The sequence below is a fragment of the Euwallacea fornicatus genome, chromosome 16, assembly GCF_040115645.1.
Source record: "Euwallacea fornicatus isolate EFF26 chromosome 16, ASM4011564v1, whole genome shotgun sequence".
Classification (NCBI taxonomy): domain Eukaryota; kingdom Metazoa; phylum Arthropoda; class Insecta; order Coleoptera; family Curculionidae; genus Euwallacea; species Euwallacea fornicatus.
In genome coordinates, this window is record NC_089556.1 from 1,346,548 (window position 1) to 1,366,655 (window position 20,108).

At 39.2% G+C, this 20,108-nt stretch overlaps 1 protein-coding gene and 1 long non-coding RNA gene across 4 annotated transcripts in view; one reads left to right on the forward strand and one right to left on the reverse strand.

Moving 5' to 3' along the window:
• The window catches only part of caps (capricious), a 90,256-nt gene that overhangs the window by 21,177 nt on the left and 48,971 nt on the right, over positions 1 to 20,108 (forward strand). Inside the window, exon 2 of the mRNA XM_066290882.1 lies at positions 1,367 to 1,407. Within this exon, the coding sequence (XP_066146979.1) occupies positions 1,381 to 1,407 (27 nt within the window). The 5' untranslated portion in view covers positions 1,367 to 1,380. The remainder of the gene's footprint in view (positions 1 to 1,366; positions 1,408 to 20,108) is intronic.
• Positions 633 to 19,529, reverse strand: LOC136343889 (uncharacterized). 3 transcript variants are annotated; one of them, XR_010732873.1, is made up of 9 exons: positions 19,136 to 19,529; positions 17,155 to 17,403; positions 16,321 to 17,100; positions 16,043 to 16,256; positions 15,850 to 15,985; positions 15,607 to 15,735; positions 14,025 to 14,241; positions 13,649 to 13,967; positions 633 to 910 (listed from the first exon to the last, which is right to left on the reverse strand). It is a non-coding gene; the product is annotated as an uncharacterized lncRNA (long non-coding RNA). The 3 variants fall into 3 exon arrangements; XR_010732871.1 differs by lacking the exon at positions 19,136 to 19,529 and having other exon boundaries at positions 17,155 to 18,599; XR_010732872.1 differs by lacking the exons at positions 633 to 910; positions 13,649 to 13,967; positions 14,025 to 14,241; positions 19,136 to 19,529 and having other exon boundaries at positions 14,836 to 15,735; positions 17,155 to 18,599.

Genomic DNA, 20,108 nt, shown 5'->3' on the forward strand with positions numbered 1-20,108 from the left:
TCTAGGGATACCAAACGGCTCAGAACGATACATAGACGAGAAAGCCAATAGTGCATAAACGAGCAGCTCAAATCAAAAATACAAAATATTGAGACGGAACAATCAGAAAGGGCATCTCGGCCCATTTTCGATTTACCTTCAGAATTTTCAGTCGGAGTTTCACCGGACGCCTTAAAGATATTCTTCGTTTTTGCTTTTTGTTAAAAAATATCTTTTTGTTGTTTTTCCGCGCGTCGGTTTAAAACTAAATTCGAATTTTCGAAAAAAAAAAAAAAGATTTTATTCGCACCTAATCTGAACAAAATTGCGAAGCGTTGCTGTATTGCAGAAACCTGCCAATCGGCAGTTGATTAACATTTAACTTCACTTATTTTCCAATACAAGTTCGTTAAATTGGATGTTAATTATCCCATTACTAACACGTATCGAAAACGGATTAATTTTTTATTAAATCCGGCCCGAATGAATAATAGCACTTGTCGCTGCAAGCTTTGGGTTTAAATTATTAGCGGGAAATATCGCATAATTTATTCATGCATTTACAATTATTATTATTCGCCTGGTAATGGCAATATTGGTAGCCGACGAATCACAATAGAAAATAATTTATTTTAGTAATAATTAAATGCCCGACAATGAGCTCTGTTCAATGAATCGACCATTTACTATTCAAAGACCTCCTGCTGATGATGCGGCAAGGCTGGTTCCACATGATCGACTTCTGAGCAAGTTAAGGAGCGATTGAAGAGTTGATCTTTGTTGGGCCTCGATAGACCCCATTCGGAAGAACGTAGTAATGGTTCGAGTCTCATGACTATCGATTACTTCTCGCGGCATGTGGATCTGGCCCAGCTATTATGTACCACCAGTGAAGACGATCCACTAAATCATGTAAAAATTTTACTGCCTCCTAAAAATTATTATGATCCATTAAAACAAATCGTTCTCATAAATCGAATCAATAAATATGTCGCCGCCGGAGCCAATCTGCCAGACACATGTTCTGGTGCAAGACACCATAAACATACATACATACGTGTGCGTCTCAATTAAGGTAAATGTTTAAATCTTGGGAATACCTTTCATTTCTGTACTAAGAGAAAGTTCATTGACTGATTGGGTTTCAGTTCGGGGCATATCTAATGATGAGAAAGTGAGACTTAATAATTGGAAATATGGCACGAATCGAGTACATATTGAATTACTTATGAGGCTGATCGACATCTTAGATTAAGTGATTTTTTCGTCATCTGATCGAGAGCTGGAAAAACACTCTTCGCACAGAGAATGCCTGAGCCTAATTAGGAATTTAGAAGATGCGTTCGACTGGTTTTTCTGTATTGGTTAATTTGAGTTTCTTTTTCAGATGACATGGTTTAGATGGTGGTCCAGGAGCTCATAAACATGGTGAGCTAGACTTTTTTTCACTAGGGCTCTATCTGAGGGCAGTGGCCGACATTGTTGGAGGTTCGAAGGAACGATCGAAAATTGCAAACGAAATTCGACGAATTTACACGTCGAGATGGTATACCTATTGATGTGCGTATATGTACACAGGGCAGCTGGTAATTCGACGTATTCCTTTGAGAAGGTGACAGTGCACGAGGTAAGGAATAAATTGAGCCCATATATGCATATTGCAAAATTCACTGGATTTTGAGTTATTTTAATTTGTTCTAATTCGGGGTCGTAATAGTTTCATAGTGACTCTCCAAAAAATTCTTTTTGATTTCTTTTACCTTCGCCTCTCGATCACTTGTCCAACATCATGATCTTCTCTATGGAATGAAATATGTCCGGAAACATTTTCGCTGTGTGAAGATTTTCAGTAAAAACTTCCACGAAATAATTTTTGCAGATCAGCTACTTCTTCTGAGGAGTTTCCAAAAAATGGTCAAGGTAACGTGCGTACAAATTGCTCTAAAAACTTCCTCCTTCCGATAGCTATTCAACGAGATGTTGCGTGTTCAACGAATCGTTGGCGCTTTAAAAAAAAATGTAGTCGAAAATGCCTTAGATGCACAATTTAACGTAAATTTAAAGTAGTAATTGGAAAATCACTCCGAAATCGCTAAAACCCCGAATAAAACAAATGAAGTAACTTAAAATTTAGTGAGTTTTAGAACATGCATATACGGGTTTCATTTACTACTTACCTCACGTCCTACCACCTTCCCCAAGGAACCGCCCACTGAATTACTAATAACCCTGTACATGGGGCGACACTGAACTGTGGTTTGGATGAAGACTCAATTCTGCAGCTGTTTGCTTGTAGCGTGTTTTGAAAAAAGGGGGGCTCCGCAGCTGAGCTGCCTTTGACGCGATGAGCTTTCAAATATTCTTCAACTCACAACAATACGGCCTTGATTCTCATTTTCACTTCTCTAACTAGAAACTTGTCTTCTGTCACCAAAATAGAGAATGAACAAAGCTGGGGTTTGTTGATGAGTCGATGTCTGTAACTCAAGTTTCCTCGGAACAGCGAATTTTTAAATGTTCTCTATTGGTGGCTATCAAATACGGGATGTCCAAATAAATAAAGTGCCAACTCGAAGATGAGTAAAGTTAATCAGCAGCCCTATTGTTCTTCGAGTAAAACACTCTTTAACGTGCTTTTTTAGCTAAAAAGCTCTTGAAACTCGTGATTTCGCTCTGCTCTCTAGTACCTCTGAGTGACGTCGAGGGGTCGCACTGGATTAGGTGGGAAAAGGTCCAAAATTTTCAACTTCCGAACATTCTTATAGGGTACTTATCCCGTTTGCTCGCGGATGATAGCTGAGCCAAAACGCTGAAATTCTCGATGTAAATCTATTAAGTAAAAACAGTGCGTCGAGGCATTGGATCAATGGATACAGCTCCATTCCAGATATATTACTCCAATTTTATGACTCGTTCTGCATCCTGCAGATGAGAGGACGTTGCCTTCCTAATATCTCGGATCCCATTGAGCTGGGAGGGCTTTAACGGGTGATTTCCCGAACGCCATCTTCAAATTGGTTTTGCTCTCTCGTGGCGCCCTCGTAGGCCGATGCGCCCGATATATTTTTTCCGTGGTTCCGGGACACCGCAGACGCAACGGGGACGTGCGTGTCCCGAAACGTGTAGAAAATAAGCTCCTATTTTGCCTAAAAATTGTCTACGGTAACTTATTTGAATGCTCACCCTTATGCCGTAAAGAAATTTAAACAGTTCGGAGGGTTCATCCACTTAAGAATTTATGTATTTCTGGGTAACAGACTGTAGACATTGATGAAAGTGGCGCGTGTGTGAGTAAATAGAAAGGGGGTGCATGAGAGAGCCGGAAACATAAAAAATGGTAATAAGACATTTTTATATTCCGACACGAAATAGGAAGATATGGCGGCCGGCTGCCGTGGGAGTACGAAAACCCGTAACAAGTTTCGAAAAAGAATATAAATTTACCAAAACGCCGGTTGATATCAAATAATAATGGCCGCATTGAGTTTTGTGTCACGTAAACGGTACGCTTTATTAAGCAATCACTGGGAATGCGCATGCAAGGAATCTTAAAATTATCATTGCTTAAGGAATATTCCGTAAAAGTCGAAAAACATTTTTAAAATCTTCGGTATGCGTAATATCAAAAGCAATATGCCTGTAATCAAAACTCTACGACTTCCTAGAAAGTTTTTCAGATATAAATCCTTTTATTTCCCATCGTTCGTTACAAACATAAACAATAAAATTTGCATTGTTTAGGGCTTTTACAAGGCACTAAATGCCAAACCATAAAGTTTTAAAACCTGCTTTTCCATGTGATGCAAGTTAACGACACAAAACGAATAAATAAAACGCGATTCAATCATAAAAACTTGGGCTTTGTAATTTTTCTTTGTCCGAGAGAGTGATAAATTAAGACGGATCGCATTAAAAATTATGCCTCGCAAGTTCGAGAAACTGCAGAAAAACACAAATGTTGGGGCAATTTACTGCCCCCGCTAATGACTCATTAATGCGTTTGATAAAGGTAAGTTCCCATCCCTCCCGTGAACGCATAGAACGCATTTATCACGGCGTCATCTAACACGGTTCTGAGAAACAATACTTAGTAATTCTCTGGTAACAATAATGTAAAATTCAAAAGCCTCATTACCAACGAGGGAGTATATTATTAAATAAAGTTATCGAGCAATTAGGAACCAGCTGCATACAAAGTGGTTTTAAGCAGGCTTTGCAACCACTGGAACTATGTTGTAAATTAATTTCAATTTTAACAATTTCGTAGATTAAAAGTTGCATTAACTAAGTGTTTCCAAGCTGCGGGTTTCGATGTTAAGTAGGAAGGAGTTGAAAGTTTGCTTTCTAATTAATTTACGTGCAAGAGAACATAAAGTTATTAATAAGCGAATAGGTGGTACAATTCTTCCGACATCGGTTCGATCCTGATTGTTGACGTAGAGCGCAAGTGGGGCCTCGGGCTTCGAAAATTTTACTTAATTAAACACGGGTACGTCTATGGTTCAAGTCTGTTCGTTATCCATATCGTTCGTACGTGGAAAACAAGCAATCTAATATGCAAAAATAAAATCTAATTAATATTCCGTAAAGGGGGAATAAGTGGGCACCAGCCGGCCTTACAATAACAACAGAGGAGCCCACTCGTTGCTCTGTCACGAACTTTTTTTACCGTCTGTCCTACAGCCGTTAATTGAAACGCATTGAATCGGATCTTTCATTCGAAAATTTTTAAGTAAGTCGCGAGGGCCTGCGAAATATTTACCTGTTAAGGATTCCCACGATGGGGCCCACCTCTAATAAAAGCAACCAGAGGATCGTCGGGGGCATTGTGGAGTTCGCAGCAGCCGGGCGCCGCAGGCTGGATGAGGTCCACGGGCCTGCGCAGTCTCCAAAATACAATATCGCTCTGACGCCTATTTTCGTAATTTCGAATATGAAATGAAAGTGCTGGCACCCTTACGGGTGACGTAAGATCCGTACCAGTTGAAGAGGCCATATACCGAAATTTTACTAATAACATTCAAGGGTGTTAGGTACGTGTACTTTTTATGCGTGCGATGTCTCGGGAATACGTAGAGCAGTCGCCCTCAAAAATTACTCAAATTAACCGTCCGGGCGAGCTCTAAAATCTCACACACGAACGTGACACAATAAATCCCTTATTTCGTGATATATCGGGTAAATTTGATACCTATTTTCGCGATCTTTTTAAACCGGTTCAAATTTTAAGCCGATATCGCCGGAATCCGCGGAGCAATTATCGTAATCCCTTAAAATGTACCTGGAATCAGACGCGGTGACTTCGGAACTCTTCGGATTTTTCTGGAATCCAGAGTCTTTCAGCGGTTTTCAGTTTTCAGAGACGTCAAATTGTTATTTCGTTTAAGTGGTTTTTGCCCACCGAGCAGGTATCAACTCGACATTTGAACGTTTTACACGTGGGAAATGTCATCATAATGCTCGACTCGCGTCACGAGTGTATGCTCAAAGATTTCCTGACCGAAATCATACACAGAGCTTGCCTCTCGAGCTGCCGTGAAATCAATTCGGAGAAACTGGAAAGGTGGATTACAAAAAAAACCGTAACAGAGGCAAAGGAAAATGAATTTGATGTAACTAGTGCCCTTATGGCAAATCCTCTTGTTAGCCAAACTTAGACTTTTCAACATCCCAACGTAAGTCAGTGGAGTGTACCGAGGATAGTTCGAAAACATAAATAAATTCCTCTATCTTGTGAGTTAAGAAATAGTATTGAAAATATCATCAATAACAAATTTTCGAAACAGGAACGCGTGGACACGACTTTTCCTATTAACAATTCCGATGTAACCATGGCAACCCATACAACAAGTAATAGGATTTCCGTTTTTCTAATCTTAATTTTCAAAGAAAACTTTTACATTTACGTGAAGGGAAGTGTAACAGTTTTCGACCGGTAATATCTCTCTCTGTCGCTCCGAGTAACCAAATATAGGGTGTTCCGTTTAAATTAACCAAGTTAATACTCTTCAAGGCAAATACGTTTTTGAACGTGTTTTATAGACGCCCTGTATAAAATTGCTAAATTTTCATGTCTACAAAATGAAATATGCCCCATGCATGGGTTTTGGTGTCAATCTCGGCTTGCTTCGGTTCGAACTTTCCCCAAAGCAGTTTGCAAATTTGCACCACATTTTGAGAAAATCTCAATTGTTTCAAAATCCTCAAGGCTTAGGCAGACCTGAATCAAACTTGCACTTATTTCTCTCCAGGAATCCGAAACGGCCCTAATACATTGGGTGTTCCATCGAAAGGAAACGCAACCGACATTTTTCACTCATTTACAACCCCCCGTGTGAAAGGGAGATAATTTTTGAAGCGTACCTCAATTTGAGCGAAACCAATTGAAAATATTAAATACTTCGGCCGCAGCACCATTCCGTGTGACGTGGACACGAGGAAACCTGTTCAACACGATCAATTTCACCATCTTTCATGAGTCTGCAAAATCCTATCACATTTTAGTTTTCTTTCAAATATTAAACACGAATATCGGAGTCTTCTACCAATTGCTTAACCACGTCCCGGGGGGCTCTCTCACCGGAGCCAACCTAACCTGAATATGAAGCGTGCTGTAGGGACTCATATGCCGAATGATTATGAAAATGGTAATAACGACTTCGCCTGGATAACGTGCCATCGTGACGTCCTGCCCATTGTTAATTTACCATTGATCAAAACCAAGGTCTTACCTTTTGACGTAAATAGTCCCTATTTTTAGGTGGCAATTGCGGTGCTCTTTCGACCTAATTTCAGTACTTTTATTATCAGGAACTCCCTTCGATCTGATATGAATATATTTATTATATCTGCTCATAAATATTACAATGCGCGCTCATATTTATTAGACACGTTCGACAAACAAAACATCTGATTGCTTCCCCACGATGTAAAATTATCGATAATGTTTACATATTTGATTCGATCAGTAAACTATTATGCAGACATTAGCGCAACGTCTGCGGCCTTCCATTAGTTTCCACGATACTGAAGCGTTGGACAGGTGAAATCTCTCACATTGTACTGCAAGGAAACTTTTTTCATCCCACTTAATATCAAGGCCTATCCGTGGAGGTCGTTGTACCCCAGTTTAACCCCGCAAAGTTCAAATTCCGGGGAAGAAATGTCATCGTGAGCCACTGATCGTATGCGCTCGACATTTCCCCATAGCCATCACGCTTTGTTATCGAGAGTACTGTTTGTAAATTCAAACTATCCATAGGCAAATTGTTTTTATGCTAAATAACCAATTTTAATCACATGCGGATTAAATAATCGTATACGTAATAGGTATACCTTTTGTGCTCTGCTTTATGCGCGCTATCTTATCGGGAGTAATGATCAATGGAATTGTAATGGGTGTAATTGTGATCTCTGGATTGTGATTGTTCCTGTACGAGAACAACACGAAAAGAGAGTTGATTTCGTTTCTAGTCCGTGCGTAATGACGTATTGTGGCAAATGCTTCAAATTACCAGACGTAATTGAGCGAATTCTTAGGAGGTGACGATACGAAAACGATCACGAAGCGAAGGCTGTTAAAACACTCTCGTATTCGCCAGAAACTAATTGAGACACCGCAACCCAACGGCCTCCGCCACTGTCTTATTAAATACATAGTGAATTAGTTAAAACCAGGCTGTGCGTGACGAACGTCAGTCACGCACGTGCCAGTTCCAAGCTCGCTCCTCCTGTAAACGCAGCTTTAGGGCGTATTTTACTTTAGCTGCATAATGTAGTTGCCGAAAGTAATGCGACAAGTAATTTCCGGAATATTTCATATCTCTGATGCCACTCAGATACACCTAATGTAATAGAGCTAAGCAAGATTGTGGCACGAACGCGATCTCTCTATCTACCATTTTCCTTTCAGTCCCAAATCAAGTTTGCAATTTCATCTCGTCAAAATGGCACATTAAATAGATAACATCTGATTAAGCTGCTCCGACTGAGTAATGATTCGTGTTGTTTGCATATAAAGGTTTTAATTCAAACGCACCTCCGCAGCAAAGAGACTTTGAGGGAGGGAAAGCTTTATTTATGACTCATTGTTTCGTTCGCGACCCATCAAAAATCCACTGTTTTCGGTCACCTAGTTAACTGCGTCAAACGACGATAAACTGCGCCAAACGGTCGCTTAGAAGGCGCTACATTGTTTGTTTTGCGTCCCAAATAGTGGAAAAGTTCCGAAGAAAAAATTAATATATAGCCAATTAAGGGTGTTTTGCTACCGGGGGCGGCAAGTACTCGTAGTTTTACGATTGTTTGGCGTCAATTCACTTCCAAAACGGCGGAAAAATTGAGCGTTTTGCTTCGAAGGCAATTAATTTTCCTTACCGGGAATTTGAGATCTAAAATCTGCGAGGTGGGGCACATTTCGCCACACTATGGAGTGATTTAATTTAATCGAAACGTACTTTATTCAGCCCTTAACGTCAGATTCTCTGTGAAAGGTAACTCCGTCTACGTCTCCATCATCATTATCATCATAATCATCATTATTATCATCACCATCATCACCATCATCATCACCACCACCATCATAATCATCATCATCATCATCATCATCATTGTCATCGTCACAATCGTCACCATCAGAATAGTCGTCATCATAATCTTCATCATTACACTACATCAGCTGAAATGAGCAGGGCCCTGCGTTAATCCGTTCCATACCATTCCGGTTGTCTGCGCTGCTGTGCCTGCATACATCAAATTTAGAAACCTCCGTGGTCCTTCCCGCGCAGGATTTTGAAACTCTCCTCATTAATGCAGTGATTAGTCGCAAAACAAACTAGAGAACTTCTCTATAGAGGGAACGAGTATTGAAGACCAGAACATACAAAGTAAATCGTCCTCCAAAGTGGAGGAATGGGAAGGATAGAAGAAGTGCGAGGAAGGCATCAACATTTGCATGTAGATAGAGTAGAATGGGAATAGGAAACTAAACTAAAGGGATTTTTATTCCAATTATTGACTGAAATAAAAATTTTAATGAAAGCGATTTCCTAACTAATTGTTCAACCACTCTGCTCTTTTTCTCTACAAACCCATAACGAACTTTACATATGAAATGAAGTCAATAAAGTGACCATTGAAAAAATTCGAATATTTGAAAACTATATGGATTCAAGTTCTCTCGAAAATCAAGGTAATTGGAGCTTTTCTGCACATCTTCACGTCCATAGAAAAATGTTTAATAACGAAATTCGCCTAAACAAAAGAATGAATTTTTACCATGATCCAGATCATGGTCCGCGACTAACACTTCGCCAAACTGGAACAAATAACAGCTGATTGTTCGACCTTTTTCTTATGCACTGCTAAAAATATCTAAGAAATTCTTACACGTCCTGCCTTTTACAGATTTCCACACCATGTATTCTTGAGGATGTGAGCTGAATGATAGGGGCAATTTGCTAAGCCAGGGAAAAAATGTCGATTTCGTAAATTACGAAAAAATTCAAATCGTAAATAATCGATATCTTAAAAGTGTCGATAACTCTCGTCGTGATAATGCTCCAAAATTCCGAGTATCTGGAACAAACATTTTTGCTATTTTCCTATCGCACTTACGACCTAAAACTCAAACTTTCCTGTCTCATTAATAGAATATTCATCAATCGATGCTGAACTTCCTTTCAAACTCTCATAATAATTTCAACCACACCAAGTGCACAAATTAATAATATCAAGGCTGCACCATAATTATTATCGTCGAAGAAGGATATTTAATCACCGTCATTACAGTGCGGCTGGTGCACTCATAACCCAGCCCTATCATTATGAGAAATGATTCAAAGATTGTAGAGATACATTAGAGCGGGATCTTAAACAAGGAGAGCAGTGTGAGGAATGTGAGATTATTATAGGTGAAAAAAAAAATGTTGGTTTTGGCTTGTAACGGTGTGTGTATGAAGGCTTATTAGTCATCAAACTTTCTTCATGTTCCATTAAGCCAAAGGAGTATTTCTGGAGTGGATTGGTGGTACGGTTAAACAATCGTTTAAGAGTATATTATAAATAGAAAGCGCGTTTGCCTGCTACAGTTTCTTTGATTCATAAAAATTGCATAATAAATCATCACTGTTTAGTTGAGATAACTCTTAACTTTCCCGAGGTACAGTTATAGTTTCAGGAAGTCCAATAACACCTCTCTGCGTTTCTAGCCTTAATGGCAAGTCGAGGCCGCTGAGACATGAATGCGACTTCGGATCTTTGGGGATTATTCAGATTTCCTTTCGTGTCAGTGTGTAAGTCATATATTTCGGGTTGAAAGTAAGTCTCAACGAAGATGAGTGATTTACACTGGGAAGGGTTTTGGAGGATAATGGATCATTTCGAAACTCAATTCTAGAGTCTAAACGCAGCTGGAACGGGGAATTTGAAATAGCCTTTATCCAAACTTTCTACCTCCCGAACCCCCAATTGCGCAACATTGCCCCAGTTTAAGCGACCCGGTTTAACGTGTTGGTCGCCGAGAACGTCATGGCTGAGCTTCGGAGACCGACCCCGTGCACCCGTACAATTACTGCACAGGTTTCGGCCCCGTGCGTTAATTATTCATTGTAGGTTTCGCAGATCGCTTCCTCGACAAAGTGCCACGCTACGTCACGGGCAGTTCGTCTCGGGTCTTCGGAAAAACTGCGCGTTCAAGGACTGCGTCTTTGCAATTTACGACGGTTTACCTCCTCGCCGGTGCAAGTTGGTCTCATTACAATTTTATTCATACGTTTGATTTTGCATGAGGTTGACGACTCTTCGCGGGACTGCGAACTTGAATCAAGGGCATGGCGTAACTTGTATAACCTTCCGACACGCGATGGCGTATCGCCCTAACCAAGTTTAAGGAAACTGCATAAAGTAATTGCAATTTCACTAAAGCAGGAGAGTTATTACTAAAGTATGCAAATATTTGTCGATGCCGTACCCGCTCGCTGACGCGGAACTTCCAAGAAACCTTATCCGCTCCGGGAGCAAACTTGTTAGAAAACTTCGGCTTTAGCTGAATTTTTCCTTTTGCGCCGCTTCGTTGCGGTCTCAAGATAAATTTATACAATTAATACCTTACAAATTACGTGCCGCATTAAATTTAAGTATCCCCGCGTATTTTAATTTCCTTAATCCGCTCGTTTAGCTCCCAGTGTGTTATTTTTCTGCTCCTCCGAGCGAGGCCCCGTTTTATTTTATCACCGCAGAAAAAAACGCTAAAATTAATTATGGCCTGTGCAAGGAGGAAAAATATCGCGCAAACTTACCAGAGATAAATGACATCGCACCGCTCTTTCCGGTGGAAAAAAATGTGTTATTTTTGCAAAAAGTCGAAAAAAAGGTGTTGCTCGGCCACCTAAAAAGACGAGTATACCCACACCCATCCACCAGGAAAGCGTTTTTAATTCACTCAAAGCCGATTAATATTCATGCAAGGCTTCAGCTGCTCGGGCCAATAAAAAATTAAAGCGGGCTTACGGAAAAACGGGAAAACTTTGCAAACAAGCTGAAATATTTTCCCTGCCATGCCATAACGTAATTTTCAGTCTCAACCGGGCCTTCACTTTGACAATTTTAAATTGCTTCCCAAACTTTTTTGAGTCGCCATTGAGCAACCGTGTTTTCTTAAAAATTGCGGATAATGTCCCGCTCAAAGGCCGGCTTAATTGAACTTTGTGATACCACCAAAACGTAACAAAAATAGACATCACTCTTCGAGAATTGGGTCGGGATTTGTTTACGACGCATAACGACCGAACCGACAGGCATAGTTAATCGACTAATGTGGCTAATTATTTTCAGTGATAGCATATTATCGCTTAATGAATTTACGGCACCAAGGCTAGGCGAGACTAAATTTAACCTGTTTAATAAACAGATTAGTACCGGGTATCAGGGCATTCTGATGGATATAGGCAAATTGAGGCGTCCGAGAGGGGCAGATCCGGAATACCAATTAAAACGTTCCAATGCGAAAATGTCCCAAAAACGACGGCCTAGAAGAAATCCTGGACGTAAAATCGCTTTTTTCGCAGCTTCGACGCCGCTTTCGGGCAAATGAGACAGACACCGAACCCTGGCGGTGAAATCGGCAAAAGTGACATGACCGCGACCCCTTCTATCTTATACGCGCCGATTGTGCTGACGCACCATGCGTGTCTGACGTCAAAATTGCATCATCGAGACACTAATACATGGCGGCCTTGAGGTCAGGAAAATTCTCCCCTTTTTACTGTAGTGCCCTCAATTGTCTGTCTTCGTCTTTTGATGTCCCGCACTGGATTCACCCAATGGCCTTTGATATCACCGACCTCATTGACCCTCGGTTATTCCACTTCACATTTGATATCACCGACACTTAAAGCATTTCCATTTAGGTATACCGGAGTCCCCCCGTAAAAATATAATGTTTCTTTTATAAATAATGTTAATTTGATGAGAATTGATTTCTTATGTTGCCAAGTGAGCCAAAGCTCAAGTTGGGCATAGCCCCAGCTGCGCCAGTATAATCGGGATTTGATGAGTGGGTTTTTGTTAAAGTACCTCGTTTTCAATCAAAACCGATTGAAATTTAAATTCATTTCTCAATATCCGGCCTAACCACATTTGATAGCGTGTAAATTTCCATCTCTTCAATCCATTGTATGACATCGTCGTAGAATCGTTGGAGTGACAAGACGAGCCCTCAATGCTTATTTCCCAGAGGTGACACGTAAGGTGTTATTCACGCGTATCATTTACCATCTACGACAATAATGAAAGAAATCACAGCAGCTGCCGCCATATTCGTTTTCTTCGTGAAGCACATTAGTTCTGATCAGGCTCATTGCATCATCCCCGGGGACTTTTCCAAGAATGTTTTTTCGTATTTATCTTGCTTATTGCTTTTCGCTTTAATGGTCTACTATGGAACTTAATAAAATATTGAGTGCCCGAAACTATTAGCAATTTTCTGGGGATTGTAACGAATTTGGTAGCTTCAATATCCTTTATGGGGCTGGGAGCTTATGTGAGCTTAACTGTGATAAATGGCCAGTCATTTGTACTCACTTAGGCCAGAAAGAAAGTTTACGTTTTCAAACCTACGATTCTACATGGGCGCCCCCCGATACATGTTTTTATGGTGTTTTCGTCGTATTTTGGGACCTAGATTGCGTGGTTGAACTTATGACACTACGTTCAGAGACACCTTATGCATCGAAGCCTCAAGCTCACCACTTTTTAACAAGTAATTCCAAACGCAGTAAATTTTGATGGCAAAAAAAAGCTATTTGGTTGAACTAAAGGATTTTCAAAATTATGTGAATCCTCACTAAATGGGCTGCCATTTGAAAGAGCTCATTCCGAATCGTCACCTTCTGAAACGTAACTACTAAATGCATTTTTGGTTCAAAATGGGACAATTGTCATGCGATTAACCGCCCAATTTCCCTGATAATTAATCGTCTAGACGTTGAAGGAAAAATATATGACACTGCTGGTCTAGCACCTAATGGGTTCATTGATAATTATAAAATTAACCTTGAGACCGTTGCAAAGGTTAGAAAGTCGTTTAGGTTAATAACGAGCTTACTCGTGTTCAAAACTTCCGGTTAAAACATACTCGCGGTCATCAACCTCCCTTAAAAAAAACTCTCACCTGCCCTCCAGCACCATTGAAACTTCCCTCAACAGTGAATTTTACTTTCAAAAACTCGCCTTTGTCGCCAATTTGCATTTCATTTCGGGCATGACCGGGGTACAGAGCTCGTCGGATCTTGTTTACATAAAACCCTTTCAAGACATGCGGTCCAAATTCGATAAACTCCCTTTCAAGTACGAATATGGAGCCTCTCTTTAACGATTTAACCCTTTCGGAACTGGCACTAGGATCAGAATCCAGCAATATATCACAATCTTAAGCTGTAAATGTGTCGGTTTTAATAGATTTCATCCATATCCCTCATAGAGGTTCCTGCCTAAAAATAATTGCTTTATCACTCATACCTTGTCAACACGGAAATCCATTATGTCACCTTTAACACCTCTTCAGAATGGCTAACGCATACGTTATTTGCAGTTAAATATACAGAGGGCTTTGTGTACAGAGTGTCGTATATATCCCCGATTGTAATAGAGCAACGGTTCATGGTCAAAATAATTATATTGCTGTAGGTCCCTTTGCTGAGAGGGTGGAAAGAAGTCGACTTCGAGCATCAAAATCTATAGACATGAAGGCGGAAATTCGGACATCTGAAAGAGAATAGGTTTGTGGATCTTTATGTTTGGATACACAAACGTGAGGCAGTTAAGGGTCGTGACTGAAACGAACCCTTAATGAATCGCAAAGTGTGAGGGGTACGGGATTAGGGTAGTTAAAAGGGAAAGAGAATAGTGCACAGTAACTGTAGTTAGTCCAGATGGTTATCGCACACACAAAGTGCGTTTATCTAGATTTCCTAGGGCAGGGTTGAAAATAATTTGTTGGGCTGAACTAGCGATCATCTTTGTAAAGTTCGAGAAATATTCTCTAGGAATTTCGCAACATCCACGGGATTTATGTCGATGTGTACACGATCGGTTTACCCTCCCGAGCCCCAAAACATGCGATAAGAATACTAATAAATCTTGCTTTTATGCCAAACGTCGAACAAAATGGATTTATCTACGCTGTTTCTATAATTTACAGATATCAGAGTACTCCCTTTTTCGGGGGTAATGCTCCGGGTACAATAAGACTTACTTTTTGCGGGGGATTATTGGTATTTATGGGAAATGGGCGTGCATGTCTAATGTCGGTTTGGATATATTGATTCTCATGCACTTTGGGAACAAATACACAAAAAATGAATGGAATAGATTTTACAAAAACATAAACATAGACAAATCTCGCATTGATTCTTATTCCTATTATTCGCTCAAAAAGAAAAAAGAAACGAGTTTACATTTTCTGTAATTTCCAACATTTATATGACAACAGAATGCCAGTTGCTTCCCTTCCTCAAGTCCTGCACACCTCGGTCCATGGCCTTTTTTCTATGCGGGTTCCAGACTTAAATCCTTCTCACACTTTGTAACGTTGTTGCATCCATTAAATTTAATTTAACGCATAGCTCTTCAAGAGATACGATTCTTTTGTCTTTTCTCTCACTAAGTGTCCCAGTCGTTTCCTACCCAGAAGTTACCATCCCCACAAGAGCAGCTGTTGGAAAATTGATGACCAGGGAGGAAGAGGCAATGACAAATAGTCAGCTCCCTCCAATGCTTCCTCATGCGGGGGTCATTTACCCCACCCAAACCCAGGCAAAATTGTTGCCTGCGGCTATGAAGTCAACTGGCAAATAGCGATTTTCGCAACTTAATGAAATTGTTTTTTTCCACGCCACAGTGTCAACTTCTAATACTAAATTGAGCAGAAACAGATTTTTTCTGTGCTCTCCTTCATTAATGCTTGGATCACATCCTAAATCAAACAATTTATTATTTTACAGGACTGCACCGCCACTGTATCATTTAGCTTCTTTTCCCCTTGGATTGACGCGGTTGGAAACATTTCATGTTACGCTCTTGCATCTTTCTTCTTATAGGCAGCATCTTCACTTATAGAAGGATACTCACTTGTGCAATAAAACCCCATTATGCTTCCAAAGTTTTCAAGACCAACACAGTTTTCCGGATTTCCAAATTTCTTCTAGAATTCTAGGAAACACAAGTCTCCTGAAGGGACCTTGAAGATCTGGAACAAAACTGCAAGAAAATCGTTAATAATAACAAAATGTGTTGAAATCTTAACACTATCAAGATTGAAAGTTTTAATGTAAAATCCAGCAGACTTAACTTGAAATCATAAATAAATCCTACCTTCGTTTGCCAGCAAACCCCTTAGCAACTCCCCCCAATGATGGTCGATCCAAGTTACCACCGGATAAACTTAAAGTGTATTTAGGCACGACAGATGATTTATCGCTCCTTATAAGAGGTTGTTGGTTAGGTAATCCTAATTTGAAATATTTCAATACAGCACGTAGTGTTTATCAACACGCAATAACTTTACCATGTTTGAGAGACATAAATTTCCAGACCAAATTCAATCTATCGCAGATAGGAGAGTATTTATTGAATGTTTGGACAGGTTTATTTGGAATTTAAAGCATTCCAAGATTCGAACTTGATTGCAGAGAGAAAATGAAGATTTATGAATACCTCAAATTTCCCTGCGCTAAAACTCAATGATTTAAAGGGTTGTAAACTTTATCTCGTGATTATCCCTAAAAGGGTGTAGAAACTACAATTTTCAACCGATAAACACGTTGCCTTTTATTTGAAACATACCGAAACTTTAAGCGGAGTTGGTGTAAAAGTTGCTGATATTAAACAACAAACGCCTGGTGTGAAGTTTGTTCCACAACAAAAAGGGGGGTTAACAATGCCCGAATCTGGAACTTGTTTATTATTTAAGCTGAAGGGTTAAACTGCTGAATAATTAATTTCCCTGCGAGAGTACAGTTTTGACTTTCTTGTAGGTATTGTTCTCATGCAGGCAACTATCGCAACTCGAATTAACCGTTCCAATCCGGTGGATAACTTATTAAAGACGTCGAATCTTAGAGCGCATCCGTCGTAACTATCTTCAATTTATTAGACTGCACTCCTTGATAAATGGATCCTCATCGAGGGGAATTATTAATCAAATGACTTTCAATGAAACGAGTTTTCCGATCTATTATTAGAACACTCTCTGCCTTCCAACTGGTTTTCTTCGTCCCAAGGACGTAATTAATGATCTTAAGTACTCTCAATCACTATCTTTATAATGTCTTCCTCTTTAATCGCCAATGCTCCTTTTTTGCAGGTGAGTGACACGCCCAAGATTCAAGACGAAGAAGGCGCAGGAAGGTATTCGCTTCGGTTAAGTAGACTTAACTACACATTTCCTATATTTAGCAGGATTGAGATCATACAAACTACAGTAAAGACGCTCACACAGTGAAATATGAATTCCGTCATTAACGATTTCCTTTCTGTTTCGTCTATGTCAACTCAGCAGCACTAAAAACATAACACCTTTTCTGAAACATAAACATTTACAGTGCGGTTTCTCGTGTCAGCAGCCTGCAATAAAAACAAAAATGTCTCGTGGCAAATAACGGTTTATTAGGGATTTACTTTAAAAATCCCTAAAGCACTCGATATAACTTAATTTCAATTAGATTTAAATCCCACATCATCTGATATCCCGCCATAAACTTCTTCAATTCCAAGCTTTAATGTAGAAGTATTATAGCATTTAATTGCTGTAAAACCTTTAACGTTCTGGTCGTCTTCTCAAGAGCTCTCTATTGGTTGTGGTTTCTCTTGAAATCCCTGTATAATGCTCGTATAATATTAATAAAAATTGGGAATGTAAGCTGGAATCTGTAAAGTCATAAAAGATGGATTAAAATATGAAAAATATGGGTTAGAGGTATTTTCTTTGTTTACGGAAATTTACGACTTTTCAATCCGGTGCTTATAAGAAGTAGGAATAACGGAAGGGAAATTTTATGAGCTGGTTTCACGTGAAGCTGTATCCTGCTTTGTGGCCTGATTGCATGCTTTTTATGCCGTTCAATTTTATTATGGTACATGGACGAACAGGAAATGTCTGGAAAAGTTTAGTAAAAGACAGCTGGAGATAGAGTTTTAAAAGATTATAAGGCCAGTTCTCCCAGAATTTCAAAGGGAACTACAAACAGTTGTATCTAATCAATTTGATCCAGATTTCATTCATCCAACGAACTATGATCACCGCCAAAGAACGAAATATTTAGAAAGCATGAAAACATTATCTTATTTCTCTTCTTTAATGAAAGTTTAATTATCATTAGCCAAAGCATTTGGTGAAAATCTCCATCAAGAAATAAATATGTGCAATTAGTCGCCTTGATGAGCAAACACAATTTATAGAAAAATTTATAAGCAATTGAGCTTGATACTTGTGCTTTGTATCCAAATTCTAGAAAAAATGTTCGATTCGTTTACGGTTTTGATTAAAATTTACGGCCAATTGTATTGAGGAATATATTGGAATCATTCAAGTTTGTAGAGGAATTTAGGAGGAGTAAAACTTGATTTAACGAATCAAATTTGTAGGAACATTTAGGAGGAATTGAACTTGGCATCGTAACAAATTGGTAGTGCAAGTTAGGAGGAAATTTAACGAACTCGAATTAACGTAACAAATCTGTAGAACAGTTTAGGAGGAATTGAAGTTAGTTTTACCTAAAATTTGCAGAGAAATGTTGGGCATCGTGAACTTAACAGTGTTCTTTGTTTCAAAATTTGCCCCCAAATGTATGAAGCGGAAAGCAGCAAATTTGAATTATGCCAACAAGTTTGTAGAGAAATATAAGAGAGTTATGGTGATCAAATTGTAAAAAAATTTAGAGGAGTAAAACGTACAGTCGAACTCGGTAAAAACAAATACGAGAAGACCAGAGATTTTATTCGGTATAGCCAGGCATTCATTATATCCGATTCTAGTTAATATGTCCATACATGCACTATATTCGCCTTGGCTAACGCTAACTCGACTGATGTCCTCTTGAAAGGTGTTTCATTAGAAGTGTCAACTAAACCTAAACATACGCGCATTAATTTTACACAAGGCCAAATGGGCATCGACGGATTTGTAGATTACTCAAGTCTGACAATCAAATACTAATAAATACAGCAATTGTCCACTCCAAAATCGTGCAAAATTGACAACGATTCAATAAATGGGGATTCCTTGTTGTCGAGATCATTTCGATAAAAAAGTAAAACCAAAAAAAATTTCAGGATGATCTTTTTAATGGGCATTAGTTCGTAATACCGATCGGATCTGCAAACTCTTCCTCGAAAAGCCTTTGCAAAAACTAATAGTTTGTTCTAAATGTATTCATTACATCCGATCAAGAATAACACGTAGCTAAATGGACACTTTATACATTCTTGACATTTACTTCGTTAAAGGTGGCCGTTCGTCATAACCCAAATTCGCTATAACCCAGTTTAAGTGAATACGGTATTGAGCAGAACCTTCTTGCATAAGCTGAAAACATTGTCTTAACGCGAAAGGACGGTCCTCCAAAGCTGGAGTTACCTCATTTCGCGAAAGGCTTCTTACCCGCTCTTCTACGGTTCCCCAATTAGTTTTGTCGAAAGTTCAACTTGTACCAGACGTTTAACTGAAGATTCATGTTTCCTGGGCTTCAAGAATAGCATTTTTCACAACACCCTTGTAACGCTAATCCAAAAATGTAACAACAGGCTCAGTTACCATTATTTCTTGAGTTTTATAACCTCTTCTACGGCATACAATGGCGCGATCGTGCCTAGTCCTAAAGGAATTTAGTTTGTTTCTTATGGTTAACCTGCATTGTTTATTACGATATTAAGGAACGTTAATTCCAATATAGCACATAGTAAAATGTAAATACTTGAATTAGACTTAATTCATTTAAGTTGAAAATAACATAATATTAACGATTTTCTAATTAAACTCGAACGAAAACAAATAATTTGAGGTTAGAATGGATAGAACAAAAGAGACATTTGAGAGAAGGACGGCAATATTATCATCCCGTCTCTCTCTGCGTGATACACATATTCCATCCTTATCTGGCATTCGTCTGGAGGTTTTGCAACTCCGTCTTACCTATGGAGACAGAATAACTCGGTTTCTTCAGAGATTATCTCTTTATTAAATGGGTCATCCCCTTTAACGAGCGCTAAACACTTCGCAGTGGAATGTCTGGAATGTTGAGGTGACGTAATATCCAGAGGCGCCATATGTTTTCTGGTAATCTGCATTCACCTTGAACTGACCTTCGCGGTGGATTGTGGAAGGAAAGCGGGTATTTCAATATTAAGAAGTTCTTTAAGGCTAATTTGGCTTTTAGCCTAATTTTGGGTAACTGTTTAACTTGAAATAAAAATAAATCTAAACAAAAAAACGTTTTAAAATGTCCTGCTGCGGAGATACGGGGCCCTACGCTGCCCTTAGACCAACAAGCTCTCGACTATTCTAGGAGTATTGCGAATAAAAAATAAAAAATTTTGATTAAATGTTATGAATTGCTTCAAATAGTTGATAACTG